This window comes from Taurulus bubalis (assembly GCF_910589615.1).
Source record: "Taurulus bubalis genome assembly, chromosome: 20".
Classification (NCBI taxonomy): Eukaryota; Metazoa; Chordata; class Actinopteri; order Perciformes; family Cottidae; genus Taurulus; species Taurulus bubalis.
Window position 1 is genome coordinate 4894096 of NC_136608.1, and position 19826 is coordinate 4913921.

A 19826-nucleotide genomic window follows, 5' to 3' on the forward strand; every position below is an offset into this window, starting at 1 on the left:
AGCCGACAGATCAAAAAGAACTTCGCCAAGAGCAAATGGAGGGTAGGTTTTGTTTACTGCGGCTCGATAGCAACACGTTACTTCAGCACGACTCATCAAACGATTGTCTGTGTTGTTGAGAAAGATGAATCACTCTGTAGTGAATCACACATTCCTCTTTCTTTAAGAACTGCTCCTCACAGTCATGTCCAGCTCTGGGTGTTAATAGCACATCCAGCTTGAGTCAGATTTGAACCTCAGAGGTTTTTAATGGAAGATCACCTGCAACAGAAGACCACATCATGGCTTTTTTATTTTATTTTTTGCACTAGTGCCAGTTCATGAAAAGCAGATTCTGGTCTTCAAATCCTTTTTTATGAAGAAGAAAAATCCCTTTTTTGAACTTTACAATGACATAATATAAAAAAAAAGAATATAAGGGAGAGCTCATCTTCCCATTTCCTACCTCTCTCCAGCAAGCGTTCAACGCCACCGCCGTGGTCCGCCACATGAGACGGCTGCAGCTTGGCAGCAGCATGGGCAGCAGCATGGGGGGCAGCATGGACGCCTCCAACCCGCCGACCAGGCCGAGCCAGACGCAGAGGCCGGCCCAGAGCCAGGCGGGCCAGAACCAGCCAGCTCAGAGCCAAAGCACCGGCCAGACGGCGCCGAGCCAGAGCGCCAACGCGGCCGCCAGCAAAACCTCTTTGACGGACAACAACTTAGCAGCGCCCCGCAAGGAATGTAAGTATGAGTCAGGAATATCAGTGGCACCGGAGAGTCAGGAGAACATATGTAATTACGAAAAAGTTACAGAATTGATGACGCCCGCTGATCGTAGCGTAGCACCCGGGCACGCCGGTCCCATCATTTGCGTCGCAAGGTGGCGAGCAGAGTGACACTGTATGTACATGTTTGTACATGTACATGTTTGGAAGGGTGGCGTCGTCCTTTCTTGTCAGTGTTTCCAAAACCAGAAAAGAGAAAATAAATGCATTGGATTAAACAATGTTTTTTTTTCTGCTCCAACAAAAACGGCAGATGTTAGCATGTCCAGCTAGCTAGCGCACCTACACGCTAACCCAGCGTTACGTTCAACTCTGTTATTTATGGATTAAAAGTTATAAAGTTAACGTTTCAAGTAAATACAAACAACAAAGCACAAATCGAACCTCTCACAGGTTATCATTGTGTTGAGAACAGTAACAGTAGCGCAAAGTCACAGTAGCGGTAGCGAAAGCGCGTGCGGCTAAGCGAAAGGTCAGTTGCAGCATTATGGAAATAAATATCTATATTCTCCCCTGATCCATCTGCTTCCCTCTCAGGTGTAACTGCGTCGGTCACGCCCTGCAGTCTGGCGTCCGCCGCCTCTTCTCCCGCCGCGGGGCCAGAGCTGAACCGGCCGCATCCCTCGGCGGTTCCCGCCCCGGTGCTGACGGAGACCAAGTGACGCCAGGTCTCGCGGGGAACCAGCTGGGAGGCCACAGCACTGTGAGGCAGAGAGACGGAAACAAGAAACAGAGGACAACAGGAGAGGAAGAGGATCCGCCCTCGCCCACATCCCCTCCATCTCTTCTTCTTCGTTTCTCCCTCTCCCCCTCACATGCGGCGCCGCCCCCTCCCTCCCACAGCCCAGCAAGTTCCCCGCCCTGCTCCCGTGAGAGCAGAGGACTTGTACCCCCACCCCGCCGGTCCGAGCCACACAAGCGCCATACTTGCACGCCCTCCACCCGATTCCTCCGGCCACATCAAACAAGCGCGGCCACGGACTCTCATCGAGGAGGTTTGTGCGGCCGACTGGCTGATTGGTTGCTTTGGTGATAAATGGCCGTCGACTGCCGCGAGCTTGAGCAGGAATTGGTGGTTCGCGGTGGGATCGTATTATTCAATGTCGGTCAACAACTTTCCTCTCGAATCTGGTCTTTCCTGCGCCACTTTATTTAGCTTTTTTTCTCCAAATTAGGTTTGACTGTTGACAACTGGATTGTTTTATTTTGTATTATTGCTGTTAATGTTAAAGGTGGTATGTGTAACTTTTAAAAAGTCAAACACGTCATTGTCAGACTGATATTTGCTACTTTGGTATGATTACTGTAAATAAACGGTAATCATGCCAAGACCAGAGGTCAATCATTTCTTTACTCATTTTTACCAACGTAGCAAACCAATGTGACAATCCTTGTTACCCACGTTAAAATGCTACATATAACACCTTTAAGACACTTTATACGCCCTTATGGGCTCGTCTGTCTGTCTGTTTGTGCTTTAAGAAGTGCTTTAAAAGTACCATACGACTGTTGAGACGTGGAAACATGAGTAAGCGCTTTATGTATTTTTGCACAGAGGGTCAGATATGTTCTCAGACACAGATTAGCCGCCATCCACCTAAATTAATCAGAGAGAAGAGATTGTAAAACTTTGTATATATGTATGTATATATATATATATATATATATATATATATATATATACTTGCATACAAAGCTAATAATAACCCAGAGTGGCTGTCAGAGCATTGTGCGACTTTATTGTCTGGAAGATTCTGATCTGTTTATTATTTTTAAGACTTTTTTATAACAATCACCCTTTAAGGGACACACATACTACGAAGCATGAAGCAGAAGGAGGATTGCTGAGCATTGAGGTGTTTAGTTTGAGAATGTTGGCTGCACGTTAGCTTGCCATTTTGAATCCCCAAAACCAACGAGCAGCGCAGTGGAGTTTCAGGGCGGCTAAAGAAGACGAGACTAGTCACAAACGTCACTGCTTCGGGTCCTCGGAGTATTCTGCTGAGTCCAAGATCGAAAGAAGCCGTGACCTCACCTTTCTTTGCATTGTCGAGCTGTACCCGGTTCAGAAGTGCTCAGGGACAACAGCTGTAACGTGAGTTGGTGACACTGATTCCCCGGTTCAGGTCGTTCCGTCGGTGTTTGTCTGTTTTTGGGGTCCAGGTGTTGTGGCGTCCCAGTTAATGATCCGCCGCTTATTGCAGTGTTGTTAGTGACGACGCGTGGCTCTGGGGAAACTCAGACCTGGGCTCCGACTATTCCACAGAGGACTTTGGGCTCTGTGCTTGACAGAATTGGACGGTGCGTTGGATAAGTTAGGTCTCGCCGCTCATCCCGACAGCTATCGCGACCAAAAATTCTGAGTAGCTCGGTTCTCACCATCGAGTGAAACGGCCCAGCGAACGTGAGCAGCAAAGCCAAAAATATTTAGTGAGGAACAAAGGCTCCCGTGGTCCACTACAGCTCATTCTTTGTCAATTTCCAAACCGAACGCTGAGCTGGGAGTCCCGGTTAATCGCTAGTCTCAGCTTGATTTGATGAGCTTGACTTTGTTTATTTGACCTTGATGACGTGACTTCGTAGCTTGGATTGTGTCACCGGTTCTCGTGATGTCACTCACACATATCAGATCGCCACGATGCAAATCTTCTGATCCCTTTATTGTGAATTGTAGCCAAAGACTAGTGCTGGGTACGAAGACGAGTCGGTTCATTCTGCTGGATGAAGTAGTTGGAACAGAACTAGTCAGATTTAGGTTAGTGTCAATGGACTAAAACTAATGGCTGAACTGCAGCTTCAAATTAATCTGGAAGGGGAAATGTATTCCCCATTGGATCCCCTTCCTAATCTTTTGCCATTTGCCTTCTCTTTATTATCCGCTGCCGAAAGGTGTCTGCATATTATTCATGGAGCTTGTTTTGATCCGTGCGGCGTGTCGGGGAGGGCGAGACCACAGCTGGATGAAAGTCAAATCACGAGGGAAAGGAACACTCACCCAGGCTTTCGGGAATTCACCTTCGGGTCGCACGTATTTGGCACCGAGGTTGACTCAGACAAAACTGACGAGACGTGAGCGCTTCTCCAGTCTAGAATCCAGGCTCCCTCCTCCTCGCTGTGTCCTCCGTCCTTCTGCGGCTCTGCAGGGACACTCGTGTCCCGGGCGGCGCCTTCGTCCCGCTCTCAGTGCTCAATCAATCGGTTGCTTTCGGCCCCCGAGCCCATTGGCCCCCCGCTGAGGACGTAAACCTTTCAGAAGGAGTCAGATAATATATAGTTGTTGTGAGACGGAACCTCGTGGAAATATGCCATTCCAGTTCAACAGTTTCGGTCGGGTTAGTCGTGTAAGAAAAGGTTCGCCTGATTTATTTTGTTATTTTATATGTGCAGTCAAAGAGAAAGGTAACTTTTTAGGGGTTTTACTGATTTACAACACCCACATGCAGCGACTCCGACTGCATGGCTACACCCTTCACCTCTCAGAAATATATATATCTATATCTCCATTCTGACGTTTTTACAGTGTGGTCTTGCGTTACAAGTCAATCCATGTAATTATCTACGTGTTACTGAGGGGAACTTTAAACCATGTAAGGGCTTTATTCCGTAACCTGATTATTCACTGTAACCATGTATACATCCCCATTGATTGCTATGCATTTTTTTGTAAACATTTTTAAGTGTCGTCAATGTTTTTTGTTGTTTTTGGGAAGTGGGAACACCTATAGTAAAAAAAAAAGAAAAGTGTAAGACTCTGAATCCCCCGCCAGATGGTAGATAATTAACCCTTCACTATTGATTACTATTATTAAAAGCGGCGTGCCAGCCTTTCCCTCTGGCTCAACAGATGTTAACGAATCGTCACTGTAAGAATCATTACACGTGATGTTGGGCGTTTGGGTTTATGAATGTATTGTGAGGCAGGCAGAAGGGCTCAGGTTCATGCTGCTCTGTGTTTTCATGTCTGCTGTTAAAAAAAAAGAGTTTTCTGAATGAATCTTTCCATGTTCAAGATGCTTCTGTAAATAGATTGTGAATATGAATGATCATTTTCAAGATAATATTTACAAATGTTTTGCTGTTCAGGCACCTGAGAGTAAGTGCGCGAGTGAATGAGTGAGTGAGTGAGTCGAGGGAAGTTGATTGTATTCTCTATGGAATGTTTCATGTAAAAAAAAAAAGAAGCTAAAGTCCCCTTTACTCCACACTGCAGTCTGCCGTCACACATATATATATATATATATATATATATATATATATATATATATATATATATATATATATATGTATCCTGCTACACAGTGCAGTTCAATGCCATCAGTGTTCCACCACCACGTCAGTGTCAGTCCAACTAGAAGTGAAAGCGTTTACTGAACTCAGGCTTACGTTTTTTTTGCCATTGTAAAGGAAGAAATCCAAAGCTGTGACCTTCTCAGAAACACACTGTTAAGGACGAGGCGCGGCCGCGACCCGCTGCTCTCGTCCGCCTCCCCTCCTCCTTTGAGCTTGGCGCTCTTATTTTTGGAAGCCGTCACTAAAGATGAAAACACAAGCATGTCAAAAAAAGGAAGAAAAAAAAAAAAGTGCTCCAAGAATTCAAGTTCACCGTGAGTGTTTGCATAATCGTGTATATGCCCTTGTGTGATGTTCGTATCTCTGTGTTGTGTAAAGATGTGCGCAGGTTGAGAGGTCTCCAGTCCACAAAAGCTTTGACCCTGGAGTCGAGGTTCAGCTCTACAAACGGTTTCCATTGGCGAAAAATTATCTCAATGATATTACAACCTAGTTAACTGGCATGCATTAAGAGTTTCAAAGTCTGAGCTCTAATGCTAATTATATGAGTGATTAGCATTAGCTCAAGCCCATTCTCTGAATACATGAATGACATGGCGGGAAAATTATTCATTTATGATAATTCAAATCTTTTTTTTCAGACCAAGTGGCAAAGGATGTTGCTTTTATTTATATATAGCCTGTGTGTATATATATATATATATATATATATATATGTAAATGTATCCCAATAAGGGAATTGCCAGCCGGGTTGCTGTTTCCAACATACATGTAGCCGTTGGCTTTTACTGAGAAGTCATGTCATCGACACGCTACACGTTCGCCACAAGTTGTTGCCAAGCGCTTCAGGCGGTACAATATCAGCGTCGTGGAGTGAAAACGGCGCTCGCTGAGTCGGCATTAGCGCCTCTGAGAATCGTTTGCAGGACTAGAGCTCGATCCCAGCTGCTTTATTGTGTGACCCCGTGTCTCCCTGTGGGCGTCCTCGTCCAGCTTGACCCCTGAAGGTCGCTGGCTGTGTTGTATTTACTCTCTTGCATGTGACCACGACAGACTCCCGCCACGCGCATCCTCCGTCAAGCCGACGACGCCCTCCTATTTCTCAGAGCGGGCGCCGCCCGCCGCACTTATTGTGCTGTGATGATGACGACTATGATGATGATGATGATGATGACTTTCTGTTAATGGGGCTTGTATATCAGATGCCTTCGACAATCATGTACACATATCAGAGTTACCATGACGACACAGGCCAGAGCGACTGTTTGTGTTTCGTTTGTCTTTCTCCTGGAATAAATTCAGAATGATCGTCATGTGACTCTTCATTTTCTTTTTGAGGGCTTGTTCTTGTGTCGTGTACTACTCAGTCTCAGATTTAGGACCGCGTGTGTGTGTGTGTGTGTGTGTGTGTGTTCCACGCACGTTGGATATGAAGCAGACACTCGACTCAACAGATGTTCAGCAGACAGAACAAGCTTGTTGCAAACACATGAGGCACATGACGAGCACATGTTGGAATACATTATGATGCTTGAAGCATGATAAACATCTGCAGATGTTTCCTCCCCACATTAAAGTGTGTTCGGCCTTCGGGTTTAGCAGCATCCACACTGAAATGATCGTGCAGTTGCAACGAAGGGTATTGGCTTTCGATCACAGATGGTGAAGTGGACATAGTCAGCGTGATGTTTGTGGACTACGGTTTTGCAGCCTCTAGTTCGGCTTTTTGGCCGTAGCCATCTTGTTTTTGGTATGACCTTTTTTTATGACCTTTTTGGGCAGTTGTATGTCACAATGAACTTACTTGTGTTGAAAACACACACTGTGAAAGCATTAAAGTCCTAAGACAACAACCCAGAACAGCCAACGTTGTGGTCGTGACCTGTCAATCAAAAGTGTAGCCCCGCCCTAAAGCATCCCCTGCTTTATGGTCTGTTTTAAACAGCTGCTGTCACACACTGTAGCAGGAATGCTAACACTAACTTGCATAGCTCGTATAAAGATGTTTGTAAATGGACCATAACTGACAAAATGAACATCATGCTGTGTGGAAGAAGACTTGAAACTAGAGATTGAAACATAAACTCATGTTTTCAATGTTTGCTGAGGTCATGTGAGAAGTAGAGTAACTTTCTAATAGACTTCTAAACGACCAGACTTCTTTTTGCGACCAGAAGAGTCGCCCCCTGCTGGAAATAATTAAAGTTGAAGTTTTTTTTTTGTCAAAGCATCTGATTTAGGGATTGCTGTCAGGACGCAAAGACTTAAAAGAATATATTTTAAAAAAAAAATGTTTTGGAAGAAGATTACCAACCCCGGCTTTAAAATTGGCGCATTGTTAGCAGAGTCATCACACTTCCTCTGCTTTTCCCTCCGTCTCAGTGGGAGCTTCTCCTCCTGACTTTACTACTCTGTCTATCACGGTTCAGTACATAGTAACACACACACACACACACACACACACACACACACACACACACACACACACAAAAGCACTGAAATGAAAATTGTGAAATCAAAGTATTTTAAATCCCTTTGACACTCATGCACAACAACATGCACACCCAGCCTCTCTCACACACACACACACACACAAGCAGCGGGATTGAATTGGAGTTAAATCAAAATTGCCAATTATTTTCACACACACACACACACACACACACACACACACTGATTCAAACACTGCTTGTTGACTTTGGCTGTCAAACTGTAAGTGTGTTTGTGCTCAGAGTCAATGATCTCTCCGCCTCTTGAACGGATTTCTCCTCATCTTTAAATCAGGGCTTCGTCCTCCCTTCTCCCTGCAGGCTTTCTACCCTCCTCTCTCCTCTCTCCTCTCTCCTCTCTCTCCTCTGCGGAGACACAGTGTTTTGTTCTTTACTGAGCAGCATATATATATATATATATATATACATGCCATGGAACTCGTTACGGCAGATCATCTGAAACGGCGAGATAACGCACAGTTGTGCAAGAAACAAGAGGCATGCTGGGGAGTTTTGAGTGCAAAGAGCATCCGTATCATTTGGACGTTCTGAGTGGTGACGTGATGTTTCCCCGTTCGCTGGCAGTCGGGGAGCTGAAAAACAAACTGCGCTGAGCATCGTCTCACAGAAGCACAATTACACCAGCAATGACCTGAAGAAACATTTCCCTTTGACGGAAAAAGGCTCGGTATTAGATTAGGCAGACGGTATTCCAAACGCAGTTGCTCAACATCCTCGCTCCACCATAAGGAGGAAGGTTTGGTGGATGCCAGTTGAATCAGATTACCAGCAACCTAAGTATTGCTCATCATGCTTATGCATATGTGTTGTATGTATTGGACTGCCAAAAAGTAGGCAGAACTTGAACGTAGCCAACCTGTCTTGATTGATGGATGGGTGTCATGATAATATTGGTTGTTTGGTTTATTTTGGTTTTTTTGAAGAAAGAAATCATTAGATTTTGATATAAAATACAAAGTAGTTTTTCTTCTTCTTTTGCATCTATTGTTAAAGGTGCACAAGATGCAGCATGGGATCTAAAAGGTTTAAAAAAGAAGAAGTTTCATTTCATCTTTACTTCAGGAGCTCCCTGTAGAACCGTTTGCTAGAAAGTGTTTCTGACTGAAATGATTTGAAGAAGAAGGGACCCGTATCCAGAAGGTGGAAACACAATGCCCCGTGTTCTACAGTCAGTCGACGTGAACAAACTCACAAGTAAATACATTTAAAGCTGCTTTCCCCCAAGAAAGACCCGGATGAGGGGCGGCCCTCATCCGACCTGTGGCGCTAAAAGCAACAAACAGACTGCAGCAATTTAAAAAACTAAAACCTTTGCCACCAGAATAACTGCTTCAATCACAGAAAATAGTCACAAATAGTCATCAATCATTTAAATTATAAGTCCTTTGTCAGATACAACACTTATTTATTTTCATTTTTGAATCGTAGTAACTCAAGTTCTTAGCATCAGATGTGCATGTTTGTCTGTTTCGGGGGTGAGCAGATATATAAAGTACTTCCTGTCCCTGCATGCTAACGTAGCACAGACCAAGACGATAAAGGTCTAAGGGACTGTGTCCGACAGAATTTAAAAAATAAAAATGGGAGGAACATATTTTGCATTCCTTGTTATTTTAGAATAACCGACTTCCGGCCATATGTCGGCGCTCTGCTTTCACACCTTCGTCGTTGCCAGCGCCGTGTGCTCGATGATGATGAAACTGAGTCCTAGCTTTGAATGAAGGCCTCTCTCTCTCTCTCTCTCTCTCTCTCTCGCCCCTCATCCCTCTCCATTTAATCCCGCCTCTCTTATGTGGGGCGCTCCTGAGATTCTTCTTTCCTTTACACTCGCCGTGGTCCCGTGATGTGGCGGCCGCTCGCCTCCCTCCAGAGCTTTTGGTCTTCCAGACTGAATTGGGGAAATTATTTTCCAGCGACGTCCTGCTGTTCGGAACATTGCTGCCCACGCAAACACATTCCAGTCACTTGATGGACCCGAAGCACATCTCTTTCTCTCCCCAAATACACACTCACACACACACTCACACTCACACACACTGTCTCCCCTGAACTTAACCTCTCTTTACACTCTCTGCGTGATGCTGTAGGGCTTAACCGACCCGCCGAGTGTGTGTGGATATTTGTTTTTTGACCCGGGTGTTTACAGTCGCCCTCAAAACATTGACACTTTCACACCGATGTTCATCCAGGTAACATTTTATATGCAAGAAAACATTCGACAGAACACAAATATCCACGTACAAGCCAACGCTTCCAACTTTAAGGCCGCTGCCACCGCTTCGCCAGGCCGCGGTGACATGGAAGACATCTTTGAATTTGATCAGTTTGGTTGTTTTTGGATGCAGAAAGCTGCATCACCGAAAAGCCTCAAATATACTTAAAGCTGCTGGAATCAATATTTTCTCATCGACAAAGGGTTTCTTATAGAGAGCATGATCACAGCTCTACGTCCTCTTTTAGCTTCTTTCAGCTCATCGTTTTGTTTACCGGCCCGCAACTTAAACGTTTCCATTTAATCCATTTAATTAATTAAGTGCATCAGCGGCCAAGTTAATCAGCGCCTCCTCCTACCTGGACGTCTTTCAAATTTCTTGACCCCAATGTGGAACATTTTCTGTTGAGAGGACCACCGTTCAATTTTGCTCAAACCCATGCCAAGTGGCCCTTTAACAAAATGCATAGTCAGCATAAAAGGACTTCTACATGACTGCTATTATCTCAGACCCTCACAGACTCTTTGCTGTTACTGTCCCAACCATCGGCCACAGCCGGTTTGTGTTGGACCAAAAACAAAACCCATCCCATGTGACCTCGGCCTGAGACCAGAGCAGAGCAGCAAGTGGATCCAGTCGTAGAAGACACAATACATGTTTGATTCAGGAAGGGCCATCTGATAATGTAGCAAGCAGGAAGACACAAAACAGAAGGAGTGGAAGACTATGTCAGTTATTACTTAATAAAAGTGTGTTTACTCATATGTGACAGTTGCTATTTCTTTGCCCCTTACATGGAGACCGCCCAGCAGTCTCTCGCTCTCCACGGTCAGTTTTCAGTCCAGGTGGGGGGGCGGTTTTAGTGGGCGGGGCTTGGGGAGGTGAGATTACGTTAAAGCTGCATCCTCTTGCGTATCGTCGTGCTCGCGTAGCGCCCGGGCGGAGGCTCCTCCTGCGTTATGGCGTTGAGGTGATGTCCGGCCCTCCGCTCCGCGGCCTCCAGCCTCGCCTGCAGCTCCCGGGCCTCCTGCTCGGCCTTGCGCGCGGCCTTGCGTGCGTTCCCCAGCGAGCGCTTCACCTTGCGCACGCGCTCCTTCAGCTGGCGGTTCCTCCTCTCCACCGCGGCCAGCCGCTCCTGCATCTTGCGGCCTCGCTCCTCCTCCTCGAACAGCGCGCCCTGCACCGAGGAGCACAGCAGCTGGGGAGAGGAGAGAGTGGTGGGTTAGTTAACACACACAGGGGCAAACCAAACCAAACACAGGGGCAAAGCAAACACAGGGGCAAAGCAAACCAAACACAGGGGCAAACCAAACCAAACACAGGGGCAAAGCAAACACAGGGGCAAAGCAAACCAAACACAGGGGCAAACCAAACACAGGGGCAAAGCAAACACAGGGGCAAAGCAAACCAAACACAGGGGCAAACCAAACCAAACACAGGGGCAAACCAAACCAAACACAGGGGCAAACCAAACACAGGGGCAAACCAAACCAAACACAGGGGCAAACCAAACACAGGGGCAAACCAAACCAAACACAGGGGCAAACCAAACCAAACACAGGGGCAAACCAAACCAAACACAGGGGCAAAGCAAACCAAACACAGGGGCAAACTAAACCAAACACAGGGGCAAAGCAAACACAGGGGCAAACCAAACCAAACACAGGGGCAAACTAAACCAAACACAGGGGCAAAGCAAACACAGGGGCAAACCAAACCAAACACAGGGGCAAAGCAAACCAAACACAGGGGCAAAGCAAACACAGGGGCAAACCAAACCAAACACAGGGGCAAACTAAACCAAACACAGGGGCAAAGCAAACCAAACACAGGGGCAAAGCAAAGCAAACACAGGGGCAAACCAAACACAGGGGCAAACCAAACACAGGGGCAAACCAAACCAAACACAGGGGCAAACCAAACCAAACACAGGGGCAAACTAAACCAAACACAGGGGCAAAGCAAACCAAACACAGGGGCAAAGCAAAGCAAACACAGGGGCAAACCAAACACAGGGGCAAACCAAACACAGGGGCAAACCAAACCAAACACAGGGGCAAACCAAACCAAACACAGGGGCAAACCAAACACAGGGGCAAACCAAACCAAACACAGGGGCAAACCAAACCAAACACAGGGGCAAACCAAACCAAACACAGGGGCAAAGCAAACCAAACACAGGGGCAAACTAAACCAAACACAGGGGCAAAGCAAACACAGGGGCAAACCAAACACAGGGGCAAAGCAAACCAAACACAGGGGCAAAGCAAACACAGGGGCAAACCAAACCAAACACAGGGGCAAACTAAACCAAACACAGGGGCAAAGCAAACCAAACACAGGGGCAAAGCAAACCAAACACAGGGGCAAACCAAACACAGGGGCAAACCAAACACAGGGGCAAACCAAACCAAACACAGGGGCAAACCAAACCAAACACAGGGGCAAACCAAACACAGGGGCAAACCAAACCAAACACAGGGGCAAAGCAAACCAAACACAGGGGCAAAGCAAACCAAACACAGGGGCAAACTAAACCAAACACAGGGGCAAAGCAAACCAAACACAGGGGCAAACTAAACCAAACACAGGGGCAAACCAAACCAAACACAGGGGTAAACCAAACACAGGGGCAAACCAAACACAGGGGCAAAGCAAACCAAACACAGGGGCAAAGCAAACCAAACACAGGGGCAAAGCAAACCAAACACAGGGGCAAAGCAAACCAAACACAGGGGCAAACCAAACCAAACACAGGGGCAAACCAAACCAAACACAGGGGCAAACCAAACCAAACACAGGGGCAAAGCAAACACAGGGGCAAACTAAACCAAACACAGGGGCAAACTAAACCAAACACAGGGGCAAACCAAACCAAACACAGGGGCAAACCAAACCAAACACAGGGGCAAACTAAACCAAACACAGGGGCAAACCAAACCAAACACAGGGGCAAAGCAAACACAGGGGCAAACCAAACCAAGCACAGGGGCAAACCAAACACAGGGAAAAACCAAACCAAACACAGGGGCAAACCAAACCAAGCACAGGGAAAAACCAAACTGTTGTAAAGCACCAGTCGCCATCTTGTTTAGCTGGCTGTGTCTGGCTGGCGATGGTATTTTCCCAGCAGCCTCTCTGAGAAAATGAAAAAACAAAGAAGAAATGTCTCCCTTTGATGTCCACTGTGCTGTTATTCCTCTTTCACCCCGACACACTTAGAAGGAGGGAGGGTGGGGAAACCAAGTGGAGGTCCTGACCCTCGTCATTTGAATTCATCCACACGGGGGGACGGCGTCTCATGTGTGTCTGCGTAACATAAATGTATCACCCCGTGCACCTCCCTGCCGATGAGAGGGGTCACGTGCTTTGATGTTTCAGGGGGCTCTAATGTTCCATCTCATTGGTAGACCAGGTCCGACCTCAACCAGCAGGAGGTATGCTCTCTCGGTCAGATTGCGTTCCCGTGACAGCACTTAGTCGGAGGAGCGTACAGACATGGGAAAGTCCAAATGAATGTGTGTTAGTGCTAATTATTCCCTGTGCTCCTCTGGCACTTTGCTAACAGTCACAAGAGGCTGTGCATGAATTGCCGTGGATGTGTTCTGCTTCGCCAAACGCACTGGGACCGCATCCAGTGCACCACTGAAACAACACGGCGACACACTGATGAACACAAACATTCACACACTGTCAGAGGAGCTGCGGCCTGTTCACGTCAGCCTCAGTAAGGTTACACGTATTACCTATGTGCAAAGATTTAGCATGTTATGGAATATTAAATGCAAAAAAAGCATTTGTCTATTGAATATATTTTGTTATAGGGTCAGCTTAATTATACCTTTATTGGAGCTACTTTTTTTCCAACTGTGGATACTGTTTCTTGAGGAGGGGGGGGCTGCAATTGACCTTCGCTAAGTCCCGCCCTTCGAACCCACACTAGCCAATCATAGCGTGGCACGGCGACAACCATCCGGCTCAGCTCCAAAGGCTCGTGCAATGGTTTTAAAGATTTTCCTAATTTTCTGGCTGGTTTAGTGGATGTGGAGCTAGTCATGGTTAAACGTTGTATAGTCGTGATACTCGTTACCTAGAGTTTCTACAATGTTACGTTTCTACGTAAATAAAACCTGTGGAGCTAACATTAGCTGAGGACATTAGCACACCATGCGCCAGCACTATGCTATGCTAGCTACTGATGGTATACTGGATATATGTTGATTTAGCTTTTTAATGATTGTAACAGTGAATAAAAAACTAACCGGCTTCACAGGAATATTTTGTATTTTATTGTCTTAATCGTCAGGTGATTCCCTTTCACACTGTGATGTGTAGCTTTAGCTTCTATGTTTATCTTTTCAGCTGGTTTTCACTGCTGAATCACTTTGACATCCTGGACATATCCTTTAAACACATGTTGCAAACCCTTCTGTCTGTTTCATTTTTCAAAAACATATGATATTTATTTAGTGAGTGCAGTTAGTGACAGTGTGGACTCAATGGTTGCTCTGACAGATGGATCGAGCAGGGCGGGGCTTAACAAAGGGTCCATTTGAACCCGGCCATTGCAATAACATGGCAATGTGCCTTTTAGAAAGGTCAAGAAGACGCTTTAACGTTTGCACACAAGTACAAACTAACTTCCATTCATCTCTAATTTATTGCAGTGGAACCAAAACCCTTTTTTTTGTAATTCGGGTGACCTGACCCTTCAAGGGAAGTCTCTTTCTTCCCATTCATCCACACAAAAGTTAAATCGCGATTACGTAACAATGTTACATTCTTTTTACAGTTTGAACCCTTTCTCGTCCTCTTAGGAAGCCTCTCAGTGGGGTTCCCCCAACACACACACACACACACACACACACACAAACACACACACACACACACACACACACACACACACACACACACACACACACGCCACCTGTCAAAATATCCGGGTGATACCTGCCTGCTGTTTAGCATCATCTGTATAAACAGCATTTAGGGGACATGTGAAAACACATGCATGTACAAAATGTTCTCAAATTTAAGTGAACAACACAGACCAGAGAAAGACTGTGTCCCCTGTGTCTCTTTTGTCTATATATGGCTGCACATGTTAACACATTAGAATGCATTAAAAACTGCATTATTTTGACACTAACATTGGAATAAAAAGAGGGAGTCACCCAACTTTGCCCTTTTTCCGATGGAGCATTTTAAGGTCTTTGTTTTGGGTGGAGTCTCAGCGCGCTCATCGTGGTTTCCAGGCTGAGCAGAAAGTTTTCATCACAGTTTGTTGGTTTCTAGCCGTAGAACACAGTGGAGTATCTCCACCGGCGGCTTGAGAACTACCTGTGCAAAAGGTGCAGCATGTTTTTCTCGCGGGCCATTCAGAGCAGACTGAGCGTTTTCAGCTTAAAGAACGGAGAGTTTCAGACAGAATATATACAGGTATATTCAGATAAACTATGAGGAAAATAATGTGTTTTTTGAACAATCATGTAAACACGTTCTAGTCCAAACCAAAAATACACGTATGAACCTGAAAGGGAACATGATATGTCCCCGTTAACGCCTGCCTGTCTTCGAAAAGACCGTGGTTGACGTTAACTTAACCGACTAGCGTCTCACGTGACAAAAAGGTCAATGTTTACTTTGAGTTTCACTCAGCAGCGGCCTCCTGGAACGAAAAGTGTTCGATTCCCCATCCACCGCCGTGTTCAGATGAACCAATGAACTATTGTCTTTAGAGCTTCACTGTTGACGTCAAATGGGACAAGCCGGGATTTCTCCTCTTCTCTTGAGGTTTTGTTCTGCTCTGTGTTTGTGTGTGTGTGTGTGTGTGTGTGTGTGTGTGTGTGTGTGTGTGTTTGCATTGGGATGGGTGATTACAGAGACAAAAAGAGAGTGAGAGATGAAGAGATACAAGGAACAAAAGGGGGACGGCGAGAGGAAGGAAAACAGAGATGAGGCAGAGAAAGTAGGAGCTCAAACTACGGAGAGAAACTGACTGTGTTGTCGTCCTTTTATCCCTCTAAGCGTCCACATAACATCTTAATGAGACTCCGAAACTCTCGTTAAAGGTGTTTATATGACTGTTACAACTGGAGTATTCCCTCGCTGTGGTTATAATCAAATCATTAGAGCGCATGTAAACATAGAAATGTGCTGATTAAGAAGTATTTGGGGAATTTGCCTCTATCCTGCTGTGGCTAAAGGATAAAGGGCCCAAAAAGAAAATCTGAGAAAAAAGAGAGAAATCTGTATGAAATAGGTGATCGGTGGCTCACAGCAGTGTCGTGGTGAGCGCTGCTGATAAGAGGAGGCTTCAACAAAAGATAATTGAGGGTTCCGGCAGAAAAGTGGATCCTTCTGGACGGCCGTCTGGTTCCCACGAGGCTGAAAGCAGAAGAACAACCTCCCAACTTCCATCTTCAGGGTGGTTTCTGTGTCTAAACTCAAAGCACTGACAGAGTGGTGCAGCCTGGGAAAAGTCTTTGAAGATCCTTTGGAGATGGATAGATAGATAGGGAAATTGGATCTTGTTGCTTTTAATTTAGTTTGAATTACACTCCAGCAAAAACAGAAGGGGAGAGAGAGAGAGAGGGAGAGAGAGAGAGAGAGAGAGAGAGAGAGAGAGCTGTTTTTATTTGCCTCAAGTCTGACACAACAGACGGGTAATAAGAGGCCGGACGAGGAAAACGAAGGTCCTTTCATCTCATCAGCTTCCATAAATTCCCAGAGGAAAAACACCTGTTTCGTTCCGCCTTGCCCGAAAGTCGAGGTCTTTACATGCGAGTGCTTGTCCTCTAAATGAGCCGTGTCTTTAACCTCTGCCCTCACAGCTCAGAGCCTGCAGGTCAAACCCGAAGAGAAAGGAAGAAGAAAGACACCACACCACTGCAGGTCTCCGGGTTTAGTTCTGCAGTTTGGAATGTCAGTAGCAAAATGCCATAAATCTATTTGGGAAGCAATTAACCACGTCTCGCCGCAGGCCGTGTTCATGACAGTCAGGAACGAGCTGCAACATCAACCTGTTACTCAAAGATGCTGGTAGATGTAACATTTAGACATTGTCTGTCACAAGTTACACAAATAGGTGCAAATGTACTGATTACTGAATTACTATGTGTTAGAGCATTACTTACAGTATTATTTTGAGTGTTTTGGAGTATGTCCAATTCAAGACTCAAGCCAATGGCGGAATGTCAAAGTCGAGACTCAAGGTAATGATGACATGTCAAATTTATGACTCAAGTCAATGTTGACGTGTCAAAAACAAGACTCAAGGTAATGATGACGTGTCAAGTCAAGGCTAAAGCCTCAGAGGGTAAAGTCTGAACCCCTCAAATTGGCAGCATTCAGTACTGAATTGCGAGTCAATAGTCTTTCAGGTCTCTAAAACGCTGACCATTTAACGGAGACACAATTTTTTTGTGTTTTGACATAGCTGGTCTGTTTGTCCCCATGCTAAACCTGTCTGACCAATCTTTTTGTTTTTATTATTTTGTTATTGTTCCAGTGGTTTTACGGGTTCAAAACTTAAGACTTGAAAGTAAATGTCAGTTTTCCACTGGTCAATTCAAGGCTTGAGGGAGTCAGCTCTAAATAAAGGCTGAGACTTGTGCAGCTCCATCTCCGGCCGCCGAGCTCCGTCTTGTCCACAGTGTGAACCGCTCGGCTCCTTCAGAGGACGTTTGATAATAAACGCTGCAGACTTTTCTTCCTCTGTTGACAAGGTCCAGCTTATCTCTGGTCTCGGGTCAGCAAACATTGCATCATACTGACGTAAATCGAAGCTGAGGACTGCCACACTTTTAAGCTGCTGCCTGTCAGAGATGTGGATCTCTGCTATTTGACCTTTGACCTCTGGGCGGCTAGTATCATGCCTGCCTGAGGAGCCAGGCGTGTAATGAACTCTTCTGTGCATGTGAGTGATGGTTCTTGTTTTTTTGGGTTGTTTTTATATTCTTCTGAAGATCAGAACAGTAAGATGACATTTGTGTGTGTGTGTGTGTGTGTGTGTGTGTGTGTGTGTGTGTGTGTGTGTGTGTTTGTGTGTGTGTGTGTGTGTGTGTGGCTCTAGTTAAGCTGTGTTTCTACTGATCTTCACCACATTCCTGTCAGCAGCGCCACAACTCAACTCAGGATAAGATGTCCACACACACACACACACACACACACACACACACACACACACACACACACACACACACACGCACACACACACACACACTGCGTCCACTGTAAACACCAACAAAGCTGGCATGACTAAATTAGGGGACTTTATCTTATTCTTCTCAGAAGGTAATGGTTATCACAGATATAAGAGTCATAGTTTTCAAGGAAGCAGCCAACATACTATGGCAGTCATATCCAGTCATGAGGGGTACAACTCAATCCAGGTTTGAGAGCTTCAGATGGGGAACAGTTGTACTATGTGACACCCTACCCTGCTGTCCTCCTGTGTGTCCCACTCCGGGCTGAAGGTGTGGAAAGGCTGGCTCCCTTGGGTGCAGTTGGAGAACTGGAAGAGGCTGGAGAACGTGCGCCTGTTGTCGGACGTGTCGGCGAAGATGGCGTCCTGGAAGTTGACGCCATGGGGCAGGATGTTGTAGTTCTCATCCATCCTGCAGAGCAGATTGCACAGAAAATCCTGTGAGCTGTGGGAACCATTGGAGCTGGAGCCGACAACGGCTGAATTAATATGGTTTCATAGGCCGGTGCATTTAGAATCATTTTATATTTAATGAGCCTTTTTGCTTTGCAGGTCAAATCTTACTCTGCAAAACAACTCGCAACCACAGCAATCAAATAGATGTAGAAGATACAGAGCTGGACATTGTAAGTCTCACTTAATGGAAATACTTAGCCTCATGGCATACCACACATTTATATTTAAACACTGTACAGTCCTGTTTATACAACTGACTGTAGATCTGCTCCAAAACAAACTGACAAAGACAAGAACTGTTAGAGTGTTCATTTAAAGTTGCTATTTAGTTAAATGCACTTCTGGTCTGGCGAAGAGTTTTATGGGATGCAATCTAGTTTTAGTGACAACAATAAAACGTGGAAACTGTAGAAAGTGCAGTTAGTGTTTAGAATCGAGATGAATACTTGGATGACTGAGTCCAGGCTGTGCACTTCACCTGAGGAAGAAGAAGTAGGAGTAGTTCTCCATCACGGTGTGGGACTGGCAGGACAGGTACCCCATTCCGGTCAGGTTGAGCCTGGATCCAGTGGGCACCTCCAGCATGCTGCCCCAGGCCTGATCGCACAGCAACTCCACCTCCGCAGAGTACAGCAGCCCTTCCTCCGCGCCCTCGTACCCGTACCCGAACCCGACTGGCAGTGAGTTGTACTGGCTGCCCGGCCCGCCGCCCAGTGGCTCCCGGTGGATCGCCAGGACCCGAGCGTACACGATGATCTCCGCCAGCTCCGCCCGGCAGCCCTCGCTCAGCGGCCGCCACTCGGAAGGGAGCTGGCACCCGTGCGTAAAAGGGTCCAGATGCGCAAAAACGCCGAGCGCTGCGAGGAGGAGAGCCGTGGAAGACATCCCGAAGAGCCCGAGAAGAGTTACAAGATAGTTTGTAAACCCCGTGGCGATGCCTCACTGAAGAAAAGTGTGATTTTAATAATTGATTCAAATGGTTTTATGCTGGAGGTCGGTCTCTTCAAGCATGCACTTTGCTAAAAGTTGGCAAGGAACTAAGGAAGTAAGGAACTGCACATCTGGTTGGTGACCTGGAGGCTTGATGATGCTTTACTTCACCAACAAAAACTCTAAAAGCATGCACGTATACTTGTTGCACAAAGTTCGACCACAGTGCTGTTGCCCATTAACCAAACGTGCACAAACTCACATCTTCTCACCTCCAGACTCTTGGAGAGAACTCAACAGTCAAATCAATTTGCAGAAACTTAAAGCCCTCCAACCTGCCGCTGTGATCCCAGCGCTTCCACCTCATCTGTCCGCAGTGGGAGCCACAGGCTTCACCAGAACGCACGGATGCTGCGTTCAGGGACTGATAAGACGCTCCGACATTTGATGCTTC

General features: G+C 46.1%; 2 protein-coding genes across 2 annotated transcripts in view; one reads left to right on the forward strand and one right to left on the reverse strand.

Annotated features, from left to right (window-relative positions):
* Positions 1 to 1429, forward strand: part of camk1da (calcium/calmodulin-dependent protein kinase 1Da) — a gene marked incomplete at both ends in the record, with an annotated part of 41014 nt that extends 39585 nt beyond the window's left edge. The window contains 3 exons of the mRNA XM_079236440.1: positions 1 to 42; positions 456 to 723; positions 1305 to 1429. The exon at positions 1 to 42 is cut by the window's left edge and continues 46 nt beyond it. Of these exons, the coding sequence (XP_079092566.1) occupies positions 1 to 42; positions 456 to 723; positions 1305 to 1429 (435 nt within the window). The remainder of the gene's footprint in view (positions 43 to 455; positions 724 to 1304) is intronic.
* A 9243-nt stretch (positions 1430 to 10672) lies between these two features.
* Positions 10673 to 19327, reverse strand: ccdc3a (coiled-coil domain containing 3a; the record flags this gene model as incomplete). Its single annotated transcript, XM_079236466.1, has 3 exons — positions 10673 to 10978; positions 18221 to 18398; positions 18921 to 19327. The coding sequence occupies 3 exons, from the start codon at positions 19325 to 19327 to the stop codon at positions 10673 to 10675; spliced, it is 891 nt and encodes a 296-aa protein (XP_079092592.1).
* Positions 19328 to 19826: the final 499 nt, after the last annotated feature.